Source organism: Schistocerca gregaria, chromosome 7 (assembly GCF_023897955.1).
Source record: "Schistocerca gregaria isolate iqSchGreg1 chromosome 7, iqSchGreg1.2, whole genome shotgun sequence".
Taxonomy (NCBI): domain Eukaryota; kingdom Metazoa; phylum Arthropoda; class Insecta; order Orthoptera; family Acrididae; genus Schistocerca; species Schistocerca gregaria.
In genome coordinates this window covers 330,137,063-330,153,212 of record NC_064926.1, presented here as the reverse complement: position 1 = coordinate 330,153,212, position 16,150 = coordinate 330,137,063, and the positions used below count along the sequence as shown (strand labels likewise).

The 16,150-nt window shown below is 40.8% G+C and overlaps 1 protein-coding gene across 1 annotated transcript in view; it reads right to left on the bottom strand.

Moving 5' to 3' along the window:
• Positions 1 to 248: 248 nt before the first annotated feature.
• Positions 249 to 16,150, bottom strand: part of LOC126281824 (lipase 3-like) — a 71,587-nt gene continuing 55,685 nt past the window's right edge. The window contains exons 5-8 of the mRNA XM_049981052.1: positions 13,076 to 13,234; positions 9,374 to 9,458; positions 6,763 to 6,905; positions 249 to 530 (exon numbers count right to left, since the gene is read on the bottom strand). Coding sequence (XP_049837009.1) covers positions 378 to 530; positions 6,763 to 6,905; positions 9,374 to 9,458; positions 13,076 to 13,234 — 540 coding nt within the window. The 3' untranslated portion in view covers positions 249 to 377. The remainder of the gene's footprint in view (positions 531 to 6,762; positions 6,906 to 9,373; positions 9,459 to 13,075; positions 13,235 to 16,150) is intronic.

Here is a 16,150-nt window from a genome sequence, read left to right as displayed (position 1 = left end):
AGTTTTAGGGAAATAATGAAAAACCTAAATTGGGATGGTCCCACACTGGTCTTAACTGTAGTCCTAGAAAATGCGAGAGCACCTCTCTCGGGTTTTCCTTATTGCCCCTGGTAGAAAAAGCTGCTCATTTATAATCGTCAGTCTTTACCATTTCTGTTCCTGTGTTTAAATACTACTCAGACAGGCACAAAATATCAGCTAGCGATCATTACACATAGAAGTGAACAAGGACAGGATTACAGAAGAAATTTATAGGCAGAACTTCTTTATTCTTAGTTTTCACGTCAATTCATAGCTTTACAGTTTTCCAGGAATGTCCTGAGATACTTTTTGTTTGCTTCTGGAGGCTACGCGTGCCTCACGACGACCGTACGACGTCACAGATACTGGTTCATGAGGGAGACGACCTTGTCGTAGACCAGCTCCTTGGCGTGAATCGCCCACATGAAGTCCAGGTGGCTGAACGAGTCCTCGGCCACGAGGAAGCGGCCTATACAATTGGGCAGCTCCTCGTACAGTCTGTCCACGTCCTGAAAACAGCCACACACGTCTCATCAGCTGCACGCACTTCGCATTTGACCAAAATTCCTCTGTTTTCATACATTTCTTTGACTTACATTGTTAACATCTTCTAAGATTATGCGTGCTGTTTACCGTATGTATGATTTTCTTGTCTTAGAACAAAGCTGACAGCAGTTCTTTCATTATTTTATCTCAAAAATTCTGAAGGTGGCAGTGGTAAAATATAGGGAGCGAAAGGCTATTTACAATTTGTATAGAAACCAAATGACAGTTGTAAGAGTTGAGGGGCACGAAAGGGAAGCAGTGGTTGGGAAGGAAGTGAGACAGGGCTGTAGCCTCTCCCTGATGTTATTCAATCTGTACATTCAGCAAGCAGTGAGGGAAACAAAAGAAAAATTCGGAGTAGGTATTAAAGTCCATGGAGAAGAAATAAAAACTTTGAGGTTCGCCGATGACATTGTAATTCTGTCAGAGACAGCGAAGGACTTGGAATAGCAGTTGAACGGAATGGACAGTGTCTTCAAAGGAGGGTATAAGATTAACATCAACAAAAGCAAAACGAGGATAATGGAATGTAGTCGAATGAAGTTGGGTGATGCTGAGGGAATTAGATTAGGAAATGAGACACTTAAAATAGTAGATGAGCTTTGTTATGTGGGGAGAAAAATAACTGATAATGGTAGAAGTAGAGAGAATGTAAAATGTAGACTGGCAATGGCAAGGAAGGCTTTCCTGAAGAAGGGAAGTCTGTTAACATCGAGTATAGATTTTAGTGCCAGGAAGCCTTTTCTGAAAGTATTTCTGTGCAGTGTAGCCATGTATGGAAGTGAAACATGGACGATAAATATTTTAGACAAGAAGGGAATAGAAGCTATCGAAGTGTGGTGCTACAGAAGAATGCTGAAGATTAAATGGGTAGATCACATAATTAACGAGGAGGTGATGAATAGGATTGGGGAGAAGAGAAGTTTGTGTCACAATTTGACTAGAAGAAGGGATCGGTTGGTAGGACATGTTCTGAGGCATCAAGGGATCACCTATTTAGTATTGGAGGGCAGCGTGAAGGGTAAAAATCGTAGAGGGAGACCAAGAGATGAATACACCAAGCAGATTCAGAAGGATGTAGGTTGCAGTAGGTACTGGGAGATGAAGAAGCTTGCACAGGATAGAGTAGCATGGAGAGCTGCATCAAACCAGTCTCAGGACTGATGACCACAACAACAACAAACAAATTTCGTATTAAAAAAATTAAATAAGTTAGCTTTGAATATTATGTACTGGAACTAAAAATTGGTTTCTTTCCTCTAGTGAGCTAACCAACTTATTGTAATGTAGGAATACACTTTAACGTAGAATCATAAATACTATGCGCGCCACTTTAACATCTACATTGCGTCGTCATAACTCAAAATTACGACATGTGTAAGAGGCAACGGATTCCTGAACCAAACCATGAGCATCTGTCCTTTGATGTTATGACATAATTTTAATTTCACTGTTTTCACTTTCATTACTTAAATTACACAGGTAATAAGTCGTTTGTTTTGTCATTTGTTGGTGTGGCCAGTATCTGCAGTAGCCATCTAAATATTCGTTTTATAACTTGAGAAGCATTTTTCATGCTGCCAATTTGTTTACATCCCAGTGTGACATTTATATGGGCGGCAAATGAAAACCAAACACCCACCACAACGGGACCATGGATGGTTCCATTCAAAATTAGTAACCACACGCGTTAAGAGATTTATCCCACTGGAAGACGATCAGTTCCTGTTTCATAGAACATATTTGGCCGCTGACGGATCTACAACCACACTCGCCTTTGCGATTTCGCTTACTAATAAAACCGAAATGTGAAAATCACACGGTGAAAGATCCGGGCAGTACAGAGGATTCTGCTGTGTTTCCCAACCAAATCGATGTTGCAGTGCCTTCCTGTCACAAGGAATCTTCCTGTTGCACTATAACTCCCTCCTGCACAGTGCCAATCAAATGAATACTACGCTTCAGCGATGTTGGGGAACAATGTAGCGTCCTCCGTACAGTCAGGATCTCCCACCGTGTGATTTCCACACTTTGGCGACGTGAAGGAAGAGCTATATAGACGTAGATTTCAGTGGTACGAGGATGTGTAAGTGGCGTGCAGTTGTCGATCCGCGTCCTACCAAAAGAGGAAGTGATCATCTCGTCTCCCAGTGGGCTGAATCTCTTAACACGTGTGGTGATTAAATGGTCCCGTTGTGGTGCATATTCCGTTTTCATTTTATTTCCCATTATGCTAAGAGTTCACATCATAATTTTTACGTTAATGTAGTACTATGAGGGTAATCTCAAAAGTAAGGTCTCCTATTTTTTTATAAGTACAGAACTCTGTTTGTGTGTATGGTGTGCGTACTATAAGACCTTCCATACACACACCATCAGATTATTTGACTTGTCGCTCTAACGAAGTAAGCAAATGTCAGCAATATGTCTCGTGGTCTTATTGTGGCGTGTTTATCTTCTGACGTTAGGTCAGACGATAGAAATGCACTTACAGTAGCAGATTGACGGTGACCAACTTTAAACAGAACTTGATTAATTTTCACACATTTATTAAAATAATAACAAGCATAAAATTACTTAACTTGGTTCTAGATGCTATTTACAATTGACAATCTGAAGTTCCCTTGGTATTGGTATGTTAATCTTATTCTCACATATCTCTGATACTTGACAAAAGTGTCTATACATTTATCTTCAGTACATTAATATGATAATCTTACTAGGCACAGACTGAAACTTGACTATAGACTGGTACAGACTAATGTAGACTGGTACAGACTGGTGCAGACAAATGCGAACTCAGTAATCGGAGGTCTGTACACTCGTTATAATACCTTGTGCGTTCAGGTATCACTGCGCGAGCGTGATCCACGAGGAGAAAAGTATCTACGTTAGCAGCAATCTCATTGGCTGCATTACATATTAATACATGGATCGGCGGAAGCAGAATTTGGTCCGTCTCTAAGGCAGCGCCATCTCTTAGTTCTGAGATGGACGATCGTTGCGCCTGCACTGTTGTGATAAGCGGGGCGCGCTCTAGTGGGAAAGTTGTGTACACGCTGACTACGCGGAACTATGTACACAACAGTGTGGCAGTTGGCAGCTGTTGAGAATGGAGCTCCTGTTGGATGTTACCGTCAAGTGCGAATTGCGCGCAGTTATTCGGCTTTTGCAAGCAAAGGGCACTGCGCCGATTGAAATCCATCGACAATTGACGGAAGTGTTGATGAGTCGTGCATGTTCGTAAGTGTTGTAGAGAGTTTGCAGCTGGTCGGACCGAAATTCACGACGAATGAAGGAGCGGGAGACCGTCAGTTTCTGAGGAGACAGTGTCGAAGGTTGAGGAAAGCATGCGTGAATATCGGCGGATCAACCTGTATGATCTCTGCACTTCCATTCCTGAGGTTTCCCGAAGCACCGATCACAGAATTTTAACGGAAACATTGAATTAGCGGAAGGTGTGCGCAAGACGGGTGCCACGCTTGGACTGAGGACCACATGCGGAAACGAGTTGATGCTTCCCGCGCATTTCTTCATCGCCTTGCAGCCAAACAGGACAACTTTCTGGACTCAATTGTCACGGTTGACGAAACCTGGGCATACCACTTTACAGCTGAGACCAAGCAACAATCACGCCAGTGGCGGCATCCTTCTTCGTCAAAGCCGCGGAAAATCAAACAAACACAGTCTGCCGGTAAAGTCATGACAACCGTTTTTTGGGATCGTAAAGGTGCATTTTTGGTCGACTTTATGACCACTGGGACCACAATTAACGCTGACAGGTACTGTGAGACTCTGAAAAAACTCAGACTGGCAATTCAGAACCGGAAAAGGGCAATGTTGAGCAAGGGCGTACATATTCTCCACGACAACGCTCGCCCGCACATCGCTCGGTAAACCGCTGCTCTCCTGCAACAGTTTCAGTGGAACATAATCACCCACCCACCCTATAGTCCTGACTTGGCGCCCAGTGACTACCACCTGTTCCCTAGGTTAAAAGAACATTTGGCCGGAAAGCGATTCAGCTCCGACGACGAAGTGAAAGAAGAGATTCATAACTTTCTGAAAACCATGGCGGCGAGCTGGTATGACGTGGGCATACAAAAACCGCCTCAGCGTCTACAAAAATGGCTCGACAGAAATAGAGATCATGTCGAAAAATAGCTAAATGTTCAAGCTGTAAACTGATGTAAACCATTGTAGAAATAAATAGGTCTACGTACTCATAAAAAATAGGAGACCTTACTTTTGGGATTGTCCTCGTATTTATAGTTATTCGTTTTTACTGTCGAAATCTACGTTTCTTCTCAAACAGTCACAAGTTTAGATTGGAGCAAGAAAAGACATTTCAATTTATGAAGTGAAATATAATTTATTTTATTTTCCTGGGTAAATCTCATTAACATTATTATTGATTTCGGTGACTAACACTCAAAACGCTGCGTTAAAGGGCAAACTGTCCTCGTCAAGGACTGAGACAAGTGGTTTTTGCAGAGAAAGCCGCAATCAACTGACTTACGTTCCAGCAATAAAGAATTCAGTTCCTGATTGCAGGATTCGTGAAGTTGCGAGTATAACTACGCAGTATATATCCAGAAGGAGGTGACAAATAAAAATTTGTACGTAGCCTGGGGTAAGAATCTGAGTTTCCTGCTCACTAGGATTTTGTGACTTCAGTCTGCATATATACCTCAGAGATGTTTGTGACTTGAAAGGTCTCTTGAACTATACAATTTCAATTGATTAATGCACCTTTCTTTGCATGGGTGTCAGGCGGGATCATCCATTTCGTTCGATGCTGAGGTGCTATTCGAAAACCGTTTGAGAGTCTCTGCAATGCTGTTCGAGTGTACGGGCTGTACTTAGTGAGCTGAGGCTCGAATGGGAATTTGGATTGAGCAGGGAGGCTTGCTACGGTAGTCCGTGCAGTTGTGCAAAGCCACTGTGCCGAGTTGGCGTAGTGGTCTGCGTAATGAACGGGAGACCTGAGTTAGAAAGCCGACCATGGTGCATGTTTTTATTGGTGCAAATGGCTCTGAGAACTATGGGACTTAACATCTGAGGTCATTTGCCGTTGCCAAACTCATGATGAATTACGCGTGAGCAAGCAACGGAGTGGCAACACTACTTGAAAATCTTCTCACATCTGAAAGCAATCTTTACTAAATGATATTACCAAAATTCAGAATCCTCTGCATTTGTAGATCTGTGATCTGCGAATTGTTTCCAGATCACTCAGTAGCGTGATCAACATCCGACTTCCTTTCTTACTTCTCACTGAATGCTGCTGGCAACGACACTGCTAATGACAACGGAAGATCACATTGCTTGTACTCAGAACATTTGTGGCGTAACATATCGATCACTGAAGACTTCTCTTTGAAAGACATCCAGAGTAGAGACATGAAGTATGACACATCGAATGAAAAGAAACCTCACATCACTTTCATTGAATACCAAAAATAAGCTAGAAATCTTACACAGTAAAACAAAATGACTACAGTTGAAGTAGAGAGTGTACAAAATGCATACTAGCAATAGCGAGAATATTTATAAAAATTCTTAATTCGCATATAACAAAAATTTAGTGTTAGGTCTGAAGACGAAGTGGAACGTGGAAGTAAATTGTTCGAACAAAATGAGAATAGACGGTTTTGAAATATGGTGTTGCATATGGGTAGATCGAATAATTAATGAAGAAGTACTGTTTGGAATTAGGGCAAAAAGAGATTTATAGCACAGTTTGACCAAAATTATGTCTAGACTGACGAGACACATCCAGAGGATCAACGAATCGTCAATTTGGTAAAGAGTGAAACAGAGGAAGGGAGGAGTGTGTGTGAGTGGGAGAAGAGTTAAAATAATAGAGAAACATCAATGCTTGAAAACAGTAAGCAGATTTAATTGGATGTAGGTTGCAGCAGTGATCCAAAAATGAAGTCACCTAGACAGACTGTACTAACGTGAAGAACTGCATTAAATCAGTATTCAGACTGAAAATCGCTTCAACAACAAATGATTGAGACAACAGCACATCACCTCCGCTTGAACGTTGCATTGGAAAGCAACACGCATTGCCACCACTACTTATTAGTGACTCTTAAGTAAGACTGGGAAACTTTGAGACTCGGTGGATATCCTGATAGTATTTTTCAGGATAGTGTTGTAGATCTAACCCAGACATTCATCTCTTACCTTGACACCGGCGCACCAGTCGTTGTTACTATAGTGCAGCACCACCTTGGCGGTGACCTTGCTTAGATCGTAGTCTGGGGGTGAGATGCTACCGTACTCCAGCGTGTTGCCGATCATGCCATGATCGTACTGCCGGAAGTGTCCTGCAAAGAATACCATCCCCGGTAAGAACAAGATAACGTGCAACACTATGTGAAAATGGAGATGATCATAGTTTATTTTGATACTATTTGCAAAGCTGGCAAACTACTTATTAGTACATTTCTTGTCGCCTTCTGTTCATTAAAATACAAATAGTGGAAATCTTAGATAGATCGAGAAATCGTGGAAAACAGGCCTGGCTGAATTAGTAGCATTCTCGTCTTTTCAACGTAGGCCAAGAACCTACCTTTTCAAATGACAGCATTTCAAACGACTTACTACAGCCTTACTGCAACGAAGAACACCGTAGAAACTGTATTGTTGTGAACAGCTGAACTTAATTCCAATCCTGGGATTGACAATGAGTGGCTGGAATCGTAATTGAGTAGAAAAAGCATGGCAAAGTTTTGTCTGGGAGAATTATATGCGTAACCACATAGCAACTCAAAACATCGAGAACTTTCCACAAATAATCATGTCATTTAATCTGTAATAATTAAAGGACTTTAGTCATGTAATTTAATGTTTGATTTACTAACTAGATTAGATTTATCAAAAATTTAGGAGCTTATTTTGTATGTTTAATTACGTTGGAGTGAGAAAGGAGAGCCTTCAATAACTTTCCCAGGTACAGGAGTCGCTGTCCTAAAGTTTCAGCTTGATAGCATTAGCCGTTAATTATTTGATTAAAATTCACAAGAAGGCAGCTAATGAGAAGCTCTCTTTGGCCAGATTGAACGCAGCTACTTCGCTAAACGCTCCTCTCCACTATGTACTGTGGGTGCCACATGAATGACTCTACGACGGTCGCTCTCGAGTCAGGGGCTGGTTACACGCATTGGCGACACCGTCGCCAGAGTTTGTTACTTAGTTACATGTTCCATAGATTATTTTGCACGATAGATCGTAATGATGTGGAACAGTCATTTTACGTTCACATCGCATATTAATTTTTAAATACAGTTACACTCTGAGAATTTAAGCTTTTTATTTTATATTTTATTACAAAAAGAAAAAAGATATACTGATGTGAGTTAGTAATTCCTACCCACCATCTTTGATACATTACAATAACAGAAAATCTTCTGCAGAATAGAAGTTGTCAATGAGATACTTTCTCTGTTTATTTTCACATTTCACTTTGCTGTCTGACAGACATTTTATGTCACTGGGCCAATGATCAAAAATTTTTGTTGCAGTATTATGCATCCTTTTTTCTGCTAAAGACAACCTTAATGTGGAATAATGAATATGTTTCCTTCAAGTATTTTGATTATGTACTTCATTGTTCCTTTTGAACTGTAGTGGATTGTTTACTACTGCACTTGTTAAACTTGGAGTGTTCCCTTTTTCTATTTTTTTTTTCAGACTCCAATATTCCTTCTTCCTTGCTTGAAGTGTGTTAAGTTATCGACAGGTTATCCACTTGGCCATCTTGCCACTAAACCTGAGGAGGGAGCGCTGGGGAGTTTCCCTTGTAAAGAAGAGATACACATGGCCAACGCCGATCCATAAGATTACAAGAAAATGTGCAGCTGGTGGGAGCCGCAGTTGACCAAACGCCGAGACGTTCCCGTCAAAGGCATGTTGTTGCACTGGGGATTTCAGATTGTAGTTCGAGAAGGATTCTGGATTTAGATTTTAATTTGTATCCCTTCAAAAGAATGATCGTTCAAGAATGGATCCCTGCAGACTACGCCACCCGCCGAAATCTGGGATAATGCTTGCACAGATTCCTCCGAAGGCAGTTTTCTTTAATAGTGACAATCACATTCCCACGTCAGTGGAATTGTGAATAAACAAAATTGTCGCTACCGCATTGAAAATGACCTTCAAATTAAACTAACGGTGTGGTGTGCAGTATGACGGCGTGATAGGCCCGTACTTCTTTGAGGAAGTTGAGTATAGGTGACGATGACCTCGTGTTGAGCGCCCCATACAGAGACAAATATTTCTATGATGTGTGGTCTCTTTGGGGTGGCTTAAGCGGTCACCAAACTTGAGCATTTGTGACTTATTTCTCTGGGATGCTGAAGGGCATGTGTTTAATCGTCGCTCTCACGCTCTACCAGAGCGGATCGTTGAATAAGTGGACCCTGTAGAGTGTGACATGTATGAACGAGCTGTTCAGAACTTTTGAGATCATCTCCAAAATTGTATTTCTGCTAGCGACCGCCGTCGTGAGGTGGTCATTTTGAACACTGAATGAATATAAAGCGATATGAACTACTAACTTTGAAAATAAAATCATATTGTCTCTATATTCCCCAATTTGTTTTTTATAACACCTCAAAACTGCTTAACTGGATCTGTCACACTCTGCAGTACAGATTATTTTACTGTAAAGGGCAATCACGATGTCATTTACGAAACCGTGGGTTATTGTTCTTTTATTTAATGCTCACCAGGGTAAGCGTTCGTATGTACACGGGCAGTGACAAGATCTTTGCCCCTCATGCACAGTACTCACCACTCCGTATCTCCTGTCCGTAGTGGATGAGCTGTTTGCTGGACGATCCCGCTGGAGTATGAGCCATGATCACTGGCAGCATGGTCTGCAACAACAATTGATGGTATCAATGTACTGTTCACGAAAACTTGAGAATACCTTCTGATAGTTTTATTTAGAAAGCAATTACAATGAAATGAATACCCTTAGCTGCATACAGGCGTTGATATAAATCAACGGGGACTACTGAAAATGTGTGCCCCGATCGGGACTCGAGCCCCAGATAACCTGCTCACATGGCAGACGCTCTAACCATCTTTTATTTATTTATTTGTTGGTCGTTGCGTTTGATCGTTGCGGACATCACATGACATCCGGTCAAATTCGTTTGTTGATCCTTCTGCTCAGTTTTTTTTTTTTTTGTTACAGAGGCTAACCAGCTCTCTGACCGAACACGCTGAGCTACCGTGCAGGCATCCATCTGCGCCGCCGAGGACACAGAGGATAGTGCGACTCCAGGGACTTAACTCTAGCACGCCTCCCGTGAGACCCACATTCGCAACTTATTGTCCCGCACTATATTCATAGGGCCCTTGCCCATCATACTCATTACTCGAGGCTTTACTGCCGATTCCCGTAAGAGTTGGGGGCTTTTTGTGCATCCGCACAGAAGAAGATTGTCAAATGGCCGGTGAGCCTTAACTATGTATATATGAAGATGGTATCTGTTCTTTCGGACATGTCCGAGGGAACACACAGATTCTTTATATGTATATATATATAGTTTCATTTAGGGCAATCTGCTTCTTTTCTTTCAAAATTTTAAACGGTTTCGTCCTGATACATATTTACGCTCGTCTGAAATAATTCGTACAAAATCAAATCCGTTTAATATCTGACACAAAGCGTTACATAGTTGGCGATGCTGGTACAACCGAACTGTAGACATTATTGTATTTATCTGGCCATTTCTAAACTTGCGTCCAGACCCAATCCACTCACCATCCTCTAACATGGCATTCGTAACGTATTAAATTTTCGTAATACCTCGCAAGCCACTGTACCCTGCACGATGAAAGATACATCGTACGTTACATCGTACGCCTTACCCGAGTCTATTAGTTCACGTGGAAGATGGCTGAAAAGAATACAGCTGAAGTTTCAGTTGAAGGAATGGATATGTAACGGATCAGGAGAAAATGTGACGATGTTCAGTAATATTCCTCATTGTCTTTATTTCACACTTCCTAGAACCTATCGTAGTGAAACAGTCTCTCAGTTTATTTCAGGTTAAGTCCAAAGGCACATACATGTCTCACCTAAACTAAAAGTTTCACTTAATAGGGGAAAATTACATTCACTGACTGACTATGGATTCCAGAAACAATCGAAGAACTATTATATCAATACGAGATATACAGGGTGATTCTGATTAACGGTTAGCGACTTAGATGACACTGAGACAACTAATTTAATGTAAGCCACATGGGGCCGCAATGTCGAGAAATGCCTCAAAAATGGATGACAGATGTTGAACATGTGACGTCACTTGATGTAACCCAGCTAAGGCTGTTCTTATTTTGAGTTTTTTTTCTTTTTGTCCCTCCTTTCTTTGTTTACAGATTTTATTTAGTAAAGTAAACGTAGATCTTTTACTGGTAAAGGCTGAATCCGGAAGCTGATACTCATTTAATTGTTGCTCGCTACGGTAGGTTTTTGTTGTACTGTGCTTTGCAATAAACTAATGGAGACAGCTAAACAGATGAATAAAATAATGAGTCTTACCTCGATGTGAACACATAATTACCTAACGCAATGAAAAAAATATTGTCTGACAGACGCAAGACTCGAACCCTGATGCCCACGCGGTAAGGTCGTGCTCGTAGATCCGGGGCCACACCGACTCGAATACTTCAATTGGGTTCGGATGATCACGCGCGACACAGGCTGATAGGCTCAAGCGCTGCACGCGTGACGAGGTACGTCATGTAGTGACGTCACATATTCAACACCTGGTAGCCATTTTAGGGTATTTCCGTACATTTGCTGCCCCGTGTGTCTCATATTAAAGTACTTGTCTCAGCGTCAACTAAGTCGCTTCGGGTTTTTTTTAACGTCTATCAGAATCACCCTGTTCCTTTAATCTACATGTGTGGATGATGATGTTAGCATTTGTAACGCCTCATCTAGTTCACGGTTGTCTTTCACTGCTAACGATCTCACAATATATCACATCCCTATGTCTTAAAATTTTTAGGGATTAGAGGTTGGCACAAGCATGGCACTGATCGCGCCCACTGTTGATTCAAATTAAGGCATCTGTCCTGAATTGTCTCTTGGTAAACCTGAATTAGGCTCATTACTATCTTTAGGTTACGAAGCATAAGTGTTATTCCCTCTTCTAAAGCTTTGTAAGGCTTCTGTACATATTGACGTGTGTAGAGTTCATTTTGGCATTATAGTACTAGTTTGTGTATTCCTTGAGGTGAAGGTTAACGGTTACTTACTTTGTCAGTGCCACTGGAAGCGGTTTTCTCATGTAAATATTCTTGTTAAAGACCACCTAATATGGTGGAACTGTTAGGCTGAATACCACTACTTGCTCTTTTGGCTATTTAAATAAGCTTTTTGGGGTGTGATTAGTTCCACCATTAATCATACCACAGCTGCAAAAAGAGTTGTGTCGCTGTTTATTTTAAAAGACTAATTTCATCATTTGCTACTTTTTGCCTGTTGTAAAACAATTGTGAGCATAATTGTTTTGTTTTCGGTCTGCTTTAAAATTCTACGTGGTGGATTATTAAAAAAATCATTTCATTCTCTTTAAAATTTTATGTGACCAGTTAAAAAAATGTCTGCTTTTAATGGGCCCCGTCGCCACTTTGGTAATCACTTGTCTAAAGCTATTCACATGTTCCGGTAATTGCCTGAAATCGCCTGTGTGTTGGGTAGTTCACAGTTGTAACAACTTCTGAATTAATTCAAACAGTTACGTATGTCTTGTAACGTCTATATTGTTAAAGTTTGGACGATTAAATCATATTTTGGGAAAAGCTTCCACAAAATTTTGATATTTATACGTTGCCTAAAATTGCCGTTTGTGTTTTTGTAAATAAAGTTTGTTACACTTAATCAAGATTTTAGTGGTCTAGCACCTAAACGCTCTCCTCGCACTCCCTACCACTTTATATATTCTGGTCTATATGGTGAAATGACGTTTAGAATAAAAATTCTTTCCAAATTCAGTGATTACAGGTAGAAGGCGTCATCTTCATAGCATTATTTTTTGCTATAACCTCAAGGCATACACGTTATACAACTTTTCGACAAGTTCTTGATGAATGATTACCTCTTGTTCAATTTTTAAATATCTAGCTATGCAAAATTAATTTTTGTTGTGCCGAATTAAGTAAGTGTACATGCCACTACTATTTAGCTAAACATTTGTGGTCACATCGCATTCCCAATTTGTTTTCTAGGGCATAAATATTCGTATAACTGACAGCATAGCTTCGTAGTCAAGTCTTTACCTAAGAGTGTAACCGCACTGCAGATAGCTATTGAATTCGATCTGCAATAAACTGCCCTTCCTCCTATCTTGCAGTTGGGTATGATGTAGCCATTCCCAAAGTGAATACTGCAAAGTTTTGACACATTAATACATGACTGACCTCGTTTTCATAGCTAGTGTGGTTGAGGTCAAGGTGTCACATTAGAACTCACCGTGTTCAACTCAGCCTCATTGTAGCCTCCAAGAAGGAAAATTACGTTGCTGCATATGTCCTGCGTGAAGGCTCCATCTTGGCACATTATATCTCCCACCAGCTGCATCAGTTCACTGTTCGGCAGAAACTCGTTCATGCCTATTAAGCCGGCGAGAAACTGCAGTCAAAGAAAGTACAGGTAAGTGAGGCTTTTGTGGTATTGTCTTTTAAATAGTCACTGTTAACAACTATGAATGAAATATCGTTATAATGCAATTCTAGAATACTCTATAAAAATGATGTTAACATAATATTGGTACTGGAATATTTGTGAAGATATTGACTCATTGTGCAAGACACAACTGAAATACATGCAAGTGAGGCTTTTATAGTACTGCCTTTTAAATAATCATTTTTAATAGTCATAAATGAAATATCGTTTAATGAAAGCCTAGAATATTCTTGAAAATAATTTTTTTAGAGTAATATCAGTGCTGGAATATTTATGTAAATAATGACCCATTGTGCAAGACACAACTGAAGTTGTTGGTGAAATTTTGAGGTGCTATGATATTATGGTAAATTGAGTTTCGTAATAGCTATCAACCACTGACTTCAGGATATATTTTTCATGAACAGAATATTTTACAAATATATCCTCAAATTAGTATATGGCAGATAAAGTACACACAACTGAGGCTGACAGCTCGAGTGCTTATTCCATTTAGATTAATTTGTTGACACTCTCTGTCTATATGCCCTCCTATGTATATATAAAGCAGCATGCAAGGATGTGCGTCTTGGATCCGGTCCCAAACTGTTGGATAGATTTCACCAAAAGTTTGCACCCAAACAACAAACTGCATGAGTATCAGTACTGTGGGGTTTTATAGGCTCCTAGCTCCAAAAACGTGGTTTGCTATGGGCAAAAATTTTGTTTTTCAGCCACTGCTACATAGTCTATCCTACATGACAAAGCTGAATAGACATAGGCTGTCTTATCGACTTGCTTTCCACAGCAGCCTAAATGTCAGGAACAGGAAACAGTTTTCCAGCCAGCAGTGTATATGGCTGTTGTGCACAACAGACATGTTGTTCTGGAGCAGTATTGGCGTTCTTTATCGGCCTGCCTTGCATGGCAGCCTGTGCATTAGTAGGAAAAAAGGTAGTCAAGGCCCAGAAATGCAGGCTTCCATGCTTTATCATCCTGTTTCTCAGGGGTACACATGCAGATGGGCACAGCTGGAAAGGTTAAGATGCAAAGAGGAGAGATGAACAAAGGGAGATGAGAGGTGAGGTTGGTGTGGATAGGGCGGGCGGGGGAGGGGGGGGGGGTAGAAAGGGATAAATAGAGAGAGGAGTGGGAGATGCAGGAGGCAGATGGAAGCTGTAGTGGTGTAGTGGATAGGTGTGAAAGGAAGGGAAGGAGGAGAAGATAAACAGGGGGAGGAGGACGTGGACGGAGGAAGGGGGAGGAAGATATGGTTGGAGAGAGGAGAGAGGGGGCAGAGGAGATGGAGTAAGAGAGGGAGGAGGAGGAGTTGAATAGATAAAGTGCGGAGGAGAAGATAGACATATAGTTGATGAAGTGGACACAGAGGAGGGAGGAGGTGTGTAATATACAAGTCAAATGCATAAGAGGGCAACAAGCCGTGAGGCAGAGACTCGTATATACATAAACGTTGAAACCATTGTAAAAGCGTTTTAATAAAACTTCCAATTTGCAACTGAATGGCGGTTTACTGTTTCTACAAAAATATTTAACGTACATTAATCGTTACAGTAGCTGATCGTGGACCATCTGGTCTTACAATACCGGCTCGCTCTGCCAATTTAAGGGTAACGTATTATAAGTGTTTGTGGTAAGGGTCAACTGTTGCTCCATTGCACGAAACGTCGATCTCCTGACTTTCACTACAATTTTTTGTGTTGGAACTTCCTGTATCCAACAACATCATCGGAAAATAGACTTTTGTAGCTTCTAATGCTGCATGTTAGATTGAAAATACTGTTTTCTTGATGATACACTTATTTATTCATTCAAGCTGACATGTATCCTGTAGTTGAAAAGACACTACGTTGAATCTACAGCATCCAATAAATGGTCAGTAAAAATATAATAGAACCCTGTCATCGGGAACTTTTGAGCTCTGTAAGCAATTGTCGCCCATGATATAAGTACAGTTATTTCCTTTGCTGGCTATCAGGGACAGTCGTGGAATACAGATCCACCTCTCGTTATGGGTACAGAAGACAACCCCCATATATGGATCTCTGCTGACTGTTCAGATGTGAAACCCAGGGTTTGGTTCTGGATGGGGTGAGGGGGAAACATAAACGATAAGTACATTCCTTAAGCTAACTTCCAAGCAACTACAATTCGAAGAAATGAAACATTTGCAAAAAACAACCACCCAAAAAACTGAGAATTAAATGTGGTACATATTTGATTTAAGAATTATATTTACAATGTCATAATTCACGAAGTTTCATATAGAAGTATGCACTAAAAATTATGAGTATTTCACTTTTGTGTGAACAAAAATTTGCAAACTGTGGCTGTGCAAGCGCGTAAATGAGGGAAATTCTGTATGTTTTCCTCTTCTGTCTCATCCTCACGAAGTTCCTGTCCTGCCATACCCCACTCAGCGCCTCCTCATCTCTGCACTCTGTTGGTCCATTTCTCTTTCTCCATTCTTTTCCATAACGACTTTAAAAACTTTCGAAATATTTTTGTTCTTTCTGTCTGACTGTCCATGTTTTAGAACAATGAGACACCAAACTCCGCACAAAACATTTGACTAATTTCTTCCTTAGTGTAGTGGTATGCTTCTGGCCAATATCAAATCTTTCAGTCTTCTGAAAGTCCTCTTTTCCATGGAGATTCTACGTCTCACTTCCTCTGTACAGCTCCTGGAAGTTACTAGACTCCCTAAATACTGAAACGACGGTAACTGTGCTAATACCATTTCATTTACGCACATATCAATCGTGTCGTCTTCTTTTACAGTTCTCATCACTTTGATCTTGCCAACGTTCAGTTTCATTCCGAACTCTTTACCCACACTTACAATATACTCCATCATTACCCTGG